Source organism: Denticeps clupeoides, chromosome 2, assembly GCF_900700375.1.
Source record: "Denticeps clupeoides chromosome 2, fDenClu1.1, whole genome shotgun sequence".
Classification (NCBI taxonomy): domain Eukaryota; kingdom Metazoa; phylum Chordata; class Actinopteri; order Clupeiformes; family Denticipitidae; genus Denticeps; species Denticeps clupeoides.
The window spans coordinates 27,359,302-27,371,930 of NC_041708.1; the positions used below are offsets into that span (position 1 = coordinate 27,359,302).

Genomic DNA, 12,629 nt, shown 5'->3' on the forward strand with positions numbered 1-12,629 from the left:
TATGCCTTTTTTTTTGCATGGCAGCAGGAGCAGCAGGGTATTTCTCTTTATGAGTTGAGCTATTGTGCCTGGGGTGAGGATCCCACACACAATCTGAGATGCAGCCAACAAAAACAGGCCTGACAGACAATGGCTCGCTTCACCTGCTCCACCAGCGCGCACATGTATATATATTTATATTTAAATCTATCTCCACACACACACACACACACACACACACACACACACACACATATGCGCATGTGCGGTGAACTCATTCGGAAGCGCGGCCGTCAATAAACGTTCAAACTCAAACCGCGCGCCGGGTTACGTAACGTTGCGTGCGGCGCGCGCGGGTTAAGGTGCGTCTAAGCACGTGATCACCACGAGCGGCATCAGACGGGACGGAGTGAAGAAAATACATCAGCAAAATTAAAATGGCGTGTTTCAATTAGAAACAGAGCAATTCACACGATGCACATTCGATTAAAAAACAAGAATAAAAAATTATAATACATCGAAAAGCAGACGCGTAGAGTCGGTAACCATCCGCATAAGCCACTCAGTCCAGTTTAAAGAAACGTTTCGCTGCAGGGCTGAAGTCTTCTATGTAGTTTGACTCGCAAAACAAAATTAAAAATCTAATTCGCCGCCATATTTGTATGATCCTGTGCTGTGAAGGAGTTTGAAGTAAGTCTTATAATAGTTATTATTATTATTAATATTATTGTTATTATTATTATACATGATGGAAACAGTACTGATTATTGCAAGCAACCGTCAAGGGACAGTTAAACCCAATTACTGAATAGTATATAACGAATATATATAACAGCACACTGCTGCGAACGAAAACACGAAATAACAATAAATTGCGTGAATAAAACTGACATGAAGCGTATCAAATATTTATTTTTTTCTGGGCAACAAAGGACTATAATACATTGACAGGCATGGGAACTATTGCCAGCACAGGTCTATACAATACAGCTAAAACCGCCTCCAATTTGGATACTGGACGTACAAGATATCAGATGGTCCCAGATGCTTTGAATTTCTTCAAACAATTAAAATTAAAAAATTAAAAAAGACAATATCAATTTATTGCTCTTATGGTGCTTCAAGGGAAGAACAGGAGGTGAAACGTATTCTGATTGGCACAACACTTGAAAGCTTGTATTTAAAAAAAAAAAAAAGAAGAAGAAGAATTGAAACATTAAACTATTCTCATCAGGGTCTGATGCTTTTTTCGATAAAAAATAAAGAATGGCGTAAGGTTGATATCGAGAGGAGAAAAAAATGGAAGTTTATTTCTATTCGATTTTTTTGTTCACTTGCTTTAATCTCGCCTCAACATGCTACAAGAGGGCTCAATTGAAATATCCCAGAGAAAAAAAAATACCCCAAAAAACTTCAGTTTCTTTTTTTTCTAAGAACCATAAAACCACAGAACTAACCGAATATTTAAACCCACTAAAACAGGAGGCACCAGATAAATAAAAAAGAAGATTCAACAGACGCACCATATGTACAATTCCCATTAAATTACACATAAATAAATATATACATACATGAAACACAGATTCCCTCACATCACCGCGAATCGTGTTGAAATTCAGAGTTCAAGTTGGTCTCTCGGAGTGAAAGTCTGAAGTCGGGACATGGTCGTGGATCTTTTTTTTTTTGTTTTTTTTCTCAAGTTTATTATTCACAATACTGATAAAAAAAGAGAGAATCGTCCATCTTTCCGCTTCTTTTCTGTGGTTTGGCTACAATCGCGTATTGGGGGGTGGGGTGGCACGGGGGTCCGTTGCAGCTCGTTAAAAAGATGGAAAATGAGGAGTGCATGAAAAGTTCTCGTCTTCTCTTTTCCACTCCGGGTGTATGTGTGTGTGTGTGTGTGTGTGTGTGTGTATGAGAGAGAGGGTGTGTGTTTGTGTATTTCGTTTTCCTTTCTTCTTATGGTCGGCCATGAATCCGTGGTTTTAATCGTCGTGGTGAGGGAGAAAGTCGTAAAAATGCGCGATCGATCTTGTAATATTTGTTTGTTGGTTTTTTTTATATCTATTTGTATATATATATATATTTCTGTAGGTCTTGGTCGGGGCGGTCAGCGTCACTTCCTGTGCTTCTCGTCCTTGTCGCCGCCTTTCGTGCCGCTGTCGGAGTGGCTGTTGGGGTTGCTGCTGAGGTACATCTTGTCCATGGCTTTGACCGCCTCGGTCAGATAGTTCTGCAGCGCGGTGAGCGCCGCGCACATGGCCGGCGTGCCGAATCCGTGCGAGATGAGGCTGAAGTGGGTCAGGCAGCTCTGGATGCCGGGCTCCAGGATGGGCTGCGGGCGCGAGTTGCCCAGGGGCGAGCGGTCCTGGGACAGCAGGTCCGTGAACTCTTTACAGATCTGTCTAAAAATGTCCAAAAAAGAAAGAAAGAACACTTTACACCCCCTTGCCATCGTAAAGAGCTAAAAATGACATTTCCAGTCGTAAACCTCCGATCTGACCTAATGGCCGAGTTTATTATAGGAAGTGATGCCCCAGTGGATCGTGTCTAAACACCAGCAGAGTAATGCAGGGTCTGTAACTCCAAATAACCGAAAACCCCACCGACCGTTACTACTAATGTTAATAAAATGAATAAAATGAGTCGTTTTTTGGATAGTCATGGTCAAGCATATCGACTTTCGCCGAACATAAATTGTGGGCCGAGTGGAGTATTGGCCTTCGGCGCATGCGCAGCAGCGCGCCCGCGGGACACCTGAAGGAGAGGAATGGCACTTACTTCGTCGCCAGCAGCATGTTTTTCCTCTGGACCTGCTCGTTCGGGTCGGAATGCTGGCGGTTCACGTACTCGGCTACCGCCTTGGCGGGGAACTCGGTCTCGCACACGTACCCGAAGTCCCTGGCAAGGTGCACCGCTTCGCCTGGGAGGAGGGGAGGGGCAGAAAAAAAGCGGGGTTCAGTGGCGGTGCAACGCGGTGCACTAACTCACCGACGATCGGGCCCGGTGCGATTAACAATTTATTAGCGCCTTTGCTGTTTTAATTCCGCGGAACGGGTTTGGCCTTTTAACTGCGGAACGGCGCATGCGCGCCGATCAGCGTCACGGACGTCCGGTCCGGCGTGGACTGTCCGCTTTCCACAAAAACTCGGGAAAAAAAGCCGGCGTCCCTTCACCAAGCAGCGCAGCACCCAGCACCCACCCCCCACCCCAGGGAATCGCTTCTCCGGCTCTAATGATTAACGGGAGCCAATGGAGCGTCCCGGAGCCCTCACCTCCCAAATACCACCGCGCTGAATAATCCAAACGGATTAGTCCTCACAGTGGAACATAATTAACTCGTTCGGTTATTTATGTAAAAAAAAAAACTAGATATGTACGCGTGTGTTATAATAGCTTTACGAACCACCGGTCACCATTATTCCGTCGCGGCCGTTCTTTTGCCTCTCGAAAACGTGCACGGCGTCCTAACCACAGCGCTCCGATAGAGTATCGTTAAAGCGTCGTTATCGCGACGCGATTTGTCGTGTGGCTGACTAATAAATGTCTCCAGTGATGTTTCACAACGAATTCTACAGACGTTGCACTTAATAAAAAATCCACTTTTTGGTTTATGCGCATCGGTCTCCTACCATCACAAGCATGGTGGCGCTCTAATGGAATATCGTTTTCTGCCCTGTAATAAACGGGGGCCGCAAAGCCCGAGAGCACCTGCCGCCGGAACCGGAACCGGCGCCGCTCACCTTCCACTAGTGACGTCAGCAGCGTCACGTTGGCGGCCTTGCGTCTACCTGCGGGCAGGTTTAATCCAATTTTGTCCAGTTTCTCTCGCAGGGACCGGCCTCCGTTCTTCGATTTGGCTCTGCAATGGGGAGGGAGGGGGGAGAAAATGATCGGTATTTTACACGAATCATAATAGTTCATATTCATATACTGTATATGTTAAGTAGAGTTCATGAAGCATATAAATGCATAAAAGTTCACTAGTCTGTGTGTTCTGAAATGTGATGTTTTTTTGTCTTGTATAGAATATATGTTGTGATTTTTTGTGTTTTATATATATATATATATTTATATATAACTGTAGATAGTCCGAGAAATGGTCGCGGACTGTGCACAGTATTACTGATTAATATTAAAAGGCGCCGGAGTAGCGCAGGAAGAACGCGCTGCCGATACTGTAATATTATTCGTTTATTATTGGGAATAAAAGTGTACCTCCTCAGCACCCCGCCCAGCAGGGACGCGTTGAGACACTCGGGCGGCGACAGGCGCCTCTGCACCTCCGCCACCGTCACCTTGTACTTGGACGTGGAGCTGAGCAGCGACAGGCGGCCCGGGACCGAGCAGAACACCTCGTTCGGGTTGATCACCCCGCCGAACAGGCCGTCCTTGTTAATCGGGATGGCCGAGACGTTGCTGTTGTTCTTGGACAGGGAGACGGGACCTGGGGAGACGGGGAGGGGGGACGAAATAAGAAAAATCGGTAATCTGCTTCGGTCTCTGCTCGTGCCGCCCGATCCATCGTGACAGACAAATATTCAAGATTTGAATTTTTTTCTACTGGAACACCTTCATCATATCTCGATGGTTTTTGGCACGTTTTTACCGAATTACCGACAGAACTGACCGCTGCAAAGCTATTTAATGCGATATGATAATTTATAATACTTCTGGTTATTATGAACACCCCCAGAAGCCAGCAGATGATGATGATGATGATGATGTTCGAAGGGGATGCGTTCCTAAACGAGATTTTTTTTTTTATGTCAAAATGGACACGACGGTCTCGGATAATAAAGTGGCGCCACCCGTCCTGATTTTTAACGTGGATTCGCCGCGACGCGGTACGCGGGAGAGACGGCTTCCGGCCTGGCATGTCGACTGCAAGTGTGTGTGTGTGTGTGTGTGTGTGTGTGTCGCTACAAACACCGTTTCTGTAAACCGTCCGAGTGTCATCTGTAGACATTTCTCACCCAGAACGAATAATAAACGGCGCGAGAAACCGAGCATTAAAAAAAAAAACCCATGTGAGAATTATTCTGGGAGGGGGGGTCCGGACGGTAACCGGAGACAAAGGCGCGCGCGAGCCCCCGTTTCTTTTTTTCCCGGGATAGATCACTGCTGACGTTAATAGCTCAGGGGAGGCAAATAGAGACGATGGGAGTTAAACGAACTCTGGAGATTATCAATTATCATTGTCTCCTCGACGTCCGACACACACAAAAATAACGATAATAATAATACTAATAAAAATAATCATCCGACTTCAAATCCACGAAAAAGCACTAGAAGCTCCCACGGACACCACACACGCGCGTGTTATTTCCACCAGTGAAAGTTAACCACAGCTTCGCGGATTTCCCCCGTCTGCTAATGCGCGGCTTAAAGTATCAAGAGGTTTACATTTCGTGAAACCAACGACAATAGAAGAAGAATATATATATATTTATTTATTTATTTATTAAAAATATTTTTTAAAAATCTCGATCTGAGTTAAAATCCAGGGCCAGTGATGGAACGGAATGAGAGAGCTTTTACCTTTTTTAATGACGGTCTGGTCGGGGATGTGGATGCCTTGATCCTCGACATGCTGGAAGGGGGGAAAGGCGGGAGCGAGGGGGTTAACAAGGTCTAAACACGCTCTTTCCAAAAAAATAAAAAATATCGCAATATTTGTAAAAAAAAAAAATGAATGTATTACGTCGTGGCGTTAATAAGGACGTTTTTTTTTTAAATAGACTGTAAATATGCGGCATGAACAGGCTGCGTCACTCTGGTCTCCGGCCTACATTTTTTTATAAAATAAAAGCTTATTATAAAAAATAAAGGTGAAAATTGATAATTCAGGTATCACCTACTTTTATCATTTTTTTCGTTTAAACTCTCTCGACTTGTTGTAAACAGGCACCTTAATTTTTTTTTGTTGCTTTATTACAAATCTTATTTCTGGAGGGAATTGGAACGTCCAACAAAACGCAAAATAACCAAACGAATTCGATCTAGAATTATTCGGGCCTTTTTCGCCCCCCCAGAAATGTGCTCGTAGCTGCGCGGCTTTGTCCGGGTTTCTTGAACACGGTAAAAAAAATAAATAATAATAATTAAAAAATCCGTCCGTACCTGAACGTCATCTAGCGAGTGAGGTATTCCGTGGATCGGCAGCGAGTCCGCGAGGCCCGCCTCGAGCCCGTGGCCGGACGGCAGCAGCACCTCCCGCCGGTACTCCCGGCACAGCTGGTGCGGCAGGGCGCGGTGCTGGTGCAGCAGGCCGCCCTCCTGGCTCTGCCGCTGGCCCGGCCAGGCCGGGTGCTGCGGCTGCGGCTGGCCGTGCAGGGAGTTGAGGGAGTAGGGGTCGCTGACGTGCGAGTAGGGGTCCTGCGACTGCGGGTAGATGGGCTGGTAGGGCGGCGGGAAGTAGGGCGGCTGGAAGTCGGAGTTGGGGGTGTGCGAGAGCGGCGGCGCGCTGGTGTAGGGGGACTGCACGCCCCCCAGCTGGGGCAGCCTGGCCGTCCCGTTACTGGTACCGTCGTGACGGTCCTGGGGGCGAGAGGGGGGGAAGAACCGCGTTACAGTCAAATAACAGCAAATTAATCTTGTTTTTTAATTGTTCCACCCGGTCGTTTTTTTTTTTTAATTTAATTTCTGTGATAATAAAATAAAGCCGACCCCGACTCACCATCGCGGAGAAGCTGTGCACTAACATCTCCGAAGATTTTTTTTTTCCCCCGAGCGATTCAGCAAAGACAAAAATATAGACGAGCTAATAAACGACGAAAGGATTTTAAAAAAAAAATCGCAGATCTGGTAACAGAAAAAAAAGAATAATAAAGAGTAATAAAAGTGGAGCAGGAGCGGAGGAAGAGAGCCCCGCTCGGACCGTCAGACGCGGGCGGCGGAGGAGCGATAATCCATCAGAAGCGTCTCCAGATCCGGCCGCTGCCGCTGGAGGAGGAAGAAGACGCGGCGGAGGAAGAGGAGGAGGACGGCGGGCTGCTTTCTCTCCTTCTTCTTCTTCTTCTTCTTCTTCTTGTCGGAGAAAAAAAAAACTTTCTTATATCCGTGGGTTTTCTCCCCTTTCTCGTCTCGTCCCGTCACCGAGCTCGCCCTTCTCCCGAGCTCACACCAGCCGAGAAGCCGCCGCCGCCGAGTCCCCCGCGCCGCTAACAGCACATATTCATGGCTGGGAATATTAGAGGAATACTTAATAACGGGACGAAAACGGTCGGAAATCGAGCGTGAAGCGAGGAGGCGACTCGAGGCAGGGTCCGCGCTAAATGACGTCCATTGAAGGAGGGAATCGGTATATCTAATCAGAGATGGGGAGAGAAAGAGAGGGAGGGAGGGAGGGAGGGAGGGAAAAACGAGGGACATTCTCCTGCGTCTGACGAATCAGAGAGAGGGGGGGACATTTTAAAAGGTCCGAGGGCGAGCAAAAGTGAAAGAAAGGAAGGGAGCGAGCAGAGGCGCGTGCGTCTCCAATAAAAAAAAAATCATATATTTTTATAATTGATTTATTTTGTCGAGTCGTGGCGTTTTCGAGAAGGCCGGTACTTATAGGTATTTTTTTCCCACGTACCTCGTTTTCACGGGTCGTTTTTTGTTTCGTTTTGTTTGTTTTGGTTTTTGTCTTTTTTTTTTTTTTTACCTCGTTTTTCGACGTCTCGTGCTCCATGAACCCCTTTCCCGAGCTCCTCCGACGAGTCCGTACCCAGATACAGGAAGTTTCCACGCGAATTCCACTCGGAGCGGCAGTCGGGCTGCCCTTCCTCCGCCTTCACTCGCGAAAACGGCGGAAAACGCGGTTTTATTCCCGCCGACGGGACAACCGGGGAGAGAAACGCGGAGTTCTTTCGTTCTTTCTTTCGTTCTTTCTTTTTTTTTTTGGTTTCCTGCTTGCGGGGCGAAAACACGTTCGACTGGCTGCGCCGCTCCGAAACAACTCCCCCAAAAATAAAAAAACAGAAAGTTTCCAGCACACCGCACAACGTACAATAATAATACCAACAGACACATAAAGGAGCCGACATGATGCCGGGAGTCTCGCTTGAAAAATTCGCACACTTTTTAACCAAGTGTATTGCTATAAATCCAGCAATAATAATGACGTTGTTAAGGTTTCTGAATTCTTATTTTCATCACTGCTGTCGTTGTTAGATCATTAAATAAAAGTGTTCATTAAATCCAAGTTCAATTCCCGTGCATTGTTTTAGGTGCGTTCATGTAAATATCAATTCTTCACTTCATGCAAAAAAAAAAAAAAAAAAAAAAAAAAAAAAACCCACAGCGCCCGGCCTCTTACCTCGCAGTCTTCATATTTAATATTATCTGTTAATTTCCAGAGCATTTTCATGGGTCGGGGTGTCTGCTGCGGCCGGCGGACGGGCTTTTCGCGCTCTGAGATCTCCCTCTAACGGCGGAGGCGGAAGGTAATAACGCGCGCCCGCGCGCGCGCTCGCGCGGCCTCATTAGCATATACCACCCGCGCCGCGGGAGCGCGCGTCGCAGGTAAAAACGCGCGCGCACTCTCACCCCCCTACACCCCTGTACGCGTAAACACACACACACACACACACAAACGCACAACAAAAATGTCCATCTTACCGACAAAGAGACAACTGGAATGAACTTTATTTTAAGAAAATCGTTTTTCAGCTGATATGTGTTGGGAGTGTGAGACGCGTGGGAGGGCGAACTTGTGACAGCGACGTTTTTTAATGTCGCCCGACTGTTGTTTTAGTCCCATTGAGATCCGAGGCTGGACACGCAGTCGCGTCACTGTCATGCAAAAACGTCCCATTCTGCACAAGCGTCCTTTTTTTTTTTTTTTTTTTTTTTAGAAATGTAAATCATTAACACAACAACATGCGCGGTTGCATGTGAAAGGGTCTCTGCAGTAAAGTTTAGCCCCCGGTCGGCGGCGGCGCGAGCACCCCACGTCGCGGGTCAAGGGGCAGGCCGACAACTTTACCTGCGGTGCATTACCATTTCTGGCGGGGTGGCCCTCGACCAGTTGTCATTAATGAGAGGGCGACAGAAACCGGCCAGCAATGACAATGACCCGCTGCCGCGGCGGCTGGACGGGCCCGGGTCCGACGCTGCGCTTTGTTCTGCCCCTGTTTGGTGTGTGTGTGTGTGTGTGTGTGTGTGTGTGTGTGTGTTGGGGGGTGTTTCTCGGCGAAACTGGCTGCGTTTCTGTGACACTGCGCGGGGTTAAACTGGGCCTGTCACAGGACCCGAAACAGACGTGGCCAACCCTCCCCCCATAACCCCACACACACTTCATACTTTGTACTTAACACTCGCCTAATCCTGCAACTCTGCACTATATTTAGAGTACATCATAGAGTACGTGGAGTACTTTTGACACTACATCGATTTTGTCACAATTGACCATATTAAAACGGTCGCGTGATTAAACGGCAGCGTTTCGCCGTCGCAGCTTTGATTCGACATTATTTACGTGGAAAGGGAGGCCAGTATCTCTCTCTCTCTCACACACACACACACACACACACACACACACACACTAGCGCGCCGCACGTACCTGCCAGTCCCCCATCTTGCCCATTAGCGACATCCTGCCCGGTCCTCTGCGTCCTCTGCGTCCCACGCACGGCGCCAGTTTCTGCCTGTACCTGAACACGGCCAACTCACCTGGCCAGAAAGACGCACCTGGGGCGCATGCGCACCGAGGCGCCGGCGTGCGGGAGCAATTTACCTAGAAAGAAGGGGCAAAATAGAGAGATAGAGGGAGGCGAACCACGTCCCACCTATCGCTCCCCAACCAGAAGAAATGTATATAAAAAAAGGACAGAAAGTTGGAGGAGAAGAAACGTGTGACAGGTTCAGCGAACACAGCAAGATGCACCAGATGACAATATGAAATATGAAATAAATAAAGATGAAATAATCCCGTTCTTCATTTAATGTCCGTTACAGCGACAGCATGACCGCGTTAGTCACCCGCACAGCAATAACAATGCATAATAATTATTATTATTATAATAAAAAAAAATATTATTATAATAAACGGATTGGTCTTCTTTGCTTCGAACAGGAACAACACGTGCGCACAGGTGTGCGAACACTTACATAAATATATTTCAATTAAGATGAAAAAAAATATATATTTTTTATATTGTTAATGTAAAAAGTTTTTTTTTTAAATAGTAAAATTAATAATATGCGTAAGCCTGTGCTTTTGATTGTTATCTCATTAGGAAATCGCTTGAACGTGCGACAAATTGAATCTTCTCATTTTCTGAAGTCAATATTGAATTAATTGTCGCGTAAAATGCTTTAAAGTAGAGTAGTAAAGCAAAGCAGTTTTCTGGCACATTGACCTCTTATTAATAACCAATAACCCAACAAACACAACACACCTAATAACCTCTTATCACAACAACACAACAATCACAACACAGCATCAGGTGAACTTTTATTTCCGCCTGTCCCGGGAACATGCAATCGAAATTATTCTAATAATTACACATCGTCTTATAACCACGCACCGTCATAGCTGCGACGTGAAGGGAAACGCGCGCGTAGGATTTATTGGGACAAATGTCACCAAGTCGGCACAATAAACATAACGTAACTGCGAACAACTCGTTTGTTGTAAACTTTTACAGCGAACGTGTTCTCTTGGCTGGGTGACTTGACGCGGGCTAGTTGAACTTCGTGTAGAACAAGTCTGCGTTTCTTACGCAGCAATCATGCGTCCTGTGGCGCCACCTTCCGTTTGAAGAGAACATTGCAGGACTTCGGCAACGCTGCTGTTTGGTGCTGGTGGCGGGAATCTGGCCCCAGATTTTTACTGAGTGAGCCTATTGATAATCGTGTTCAAAACTAACTGAAATGTACAATGCATGTCTTACTATACACATAAATGTCATAGTTATCGTTTATAGCGAACTGAAGTGATTGTCATTGTGAAACACAGCACACGGTGACAACAAAATGTTGTGCTCTGCTTTTAACCCATCGCCCGTGGTGAGCAGTGGGCAACCATGACAGCAGGTGTGTGGGGACGGAGCTTTGCCCAGTGGCATCTTGGCGACTCGGGATTCGGACCTGCAACTTTCCGATAACGGGTTCCGCTAGGCCACCACTGTCCCATAAAGTGGGGTAATTCACCTGCCACCTTCCTGTAAGTGACAGAACAGCACATACTGCACAACCATATAAAATATTTTACTCTTCATTAATGCACGGGTCTTAAAGTGGCCACGTGTGATTCCGATTCGAACCAGCAACCTTCCGATTACGAGCCCGTTTCCTTACACGCTAGGCCACCACTGCCCCATTACATAACATTATTTTTAAATGTTAACCAATTATCTGGATAATGCATGACTTGCTAATAGAAATTCTGGCGCCATTGACGATCAAAGCGAATATTGCAGTGAAATCCATTTTATGAAACTGTTCCAGACACTCCAGCTGATCAGATCAAGATGGTGATCCCCTGCCGACGGGTTATGATACGTTTTTTATTTAGGCCCATAGATGAGTCGCTCACATCATCCAGATTTAAGATTCCAAATGTTGGAATTGGCAAAGCTCTGTTCAGAACATGGTTTATTGGCCAGTGTGTGGCGCATTTTAGATTCTATCTCGACTTCAAGCCAGTGGTGGCCTAGCGGTTAAGGAAGCAGATCCGTAACCTTAAGGTTCAAATCCACTGCCACTGCCACTGAGGTCCCCTTGAGCAAAAGCACCGTCCCCACACACTGCTCCCCGGGCCCCTGTCATGGTCCCCGCCCACTGCTCACCAAGGATGATGGTTAAAAGCAGAGGTGCACCGTGGCTCACAATGACAATCACATCACTTCTTAATGGAACATTTTGACATTACATTTACACCATTTAGCAGACACCCTTGTCCAGAGTGACTTACAACGTGCTTTCAGGTTACCATCAGGTTCACTAGGACCCCAAACCCAATGGATACAATCAAACTAAATCAGACTACAAGACAGTTAGTCTAAGTTGTCTTAATGGGAAGGTTAGGGTATGAGAAAGCACCCAGGGACTGTGCTGGTCTGACCTCTTCATTACACCACCCAGAAGAGAAGAGAAGAGTCTAGATGACCTTTAACCTTCAGTGGTCAGCATTAGTGTTTTGAATCTGTTACTGGGAGCCAGTGGAGGGAGAGTAGCGGTGGGGTGGGGTGGGAGAATTTGGGAAGGCTGCTGCTGCATTCTGCGTTAGTTGTAGAGGCCGGATGGTATTCCGAGGTAGACCTGCTAGAACGGGGCTCCAGGAATCCAGTGGCGAGAACCACGTCATTGTTGGTGCGCTGCCGCCATCTAGTGGCAAACATTCGAACCGCATGAAATGACATACGTAGGCAGAAGGTAGAACTTTATTAAACCCTCAGGAAGGTCCCTCAAGGAAATTTCTAGCAGCAGTACAATGGCATAAAATATAACACAATGGATGAAAATTATATTGGAAATATTAAAAGTACAAAAACAGCAGCAATCACACAGAGACACTGAGTAGTACTAAATAGTGGTGGTATAAAAGTAACAATTAGCGAGCCTGATATTGTCCATAATGGTCAGCAGCTTGTTCAGACAGCTTTTGTTGCGTGGGGTGTAACGAACATCACTCACTGACCCTCATCACTTCTCGACTGGAC

At 46.5% G+C, this 12,629-nt stretch overlaps 1 protein-coding gene across 4 annotated transcripts; it reads right to left on the bottom strand.

Moving 5' to 3' along the window:
- Positions 1 to 1,665: 1,665 nt before the first annotated feature.
- On the bottom strand, positions 1,666 to 9,633 carry tfap2a (transcription factor AP-2 alpha). Of its 4 annotated transcripts, none has more exons than XM_028970193.1 (7): positions 9,527 to 9,633; positions 6,103 to 6,519; positions 5,521 to 5,572; positions 4,198 to 4,426; positions 3,723 to 3,841; positions 2,761 to 2,902; positions 1,666 to 2,384 (listed from the first exon to the last, which is right to left on the bottom strand). In XM_028970193.1, exons 1-7 carry the CDS (start codon positions 9,557 to 9,559, stop codon positions 2,096 to 2,098), a joined length of 1,281 nt encoding a protein of 426 aa, XP_028826026.1. In that variant the 5' UTR covers positions 9,560 to 9,633; the 3' UTR covers positions 1,666 to 2,095. The 4 variants fall into 4 exon arrangements, with proteins under 4 accessions (XP_028826026.1, XP_028826025.1, XP_028826031.1 ...); XM_028970192.1 differs by lacking the exon at positions 9,527 to 9,633 and adding an exon at positions 8,282 to 8,401; XM_028970198.1 differs by lacking the exon at positions 9,527 to 9,633 and adding an exon at positions 7,628 to 7,853.
- Positions 9,634 to 12,629: the final 2,996 nt, after the last annotated feature.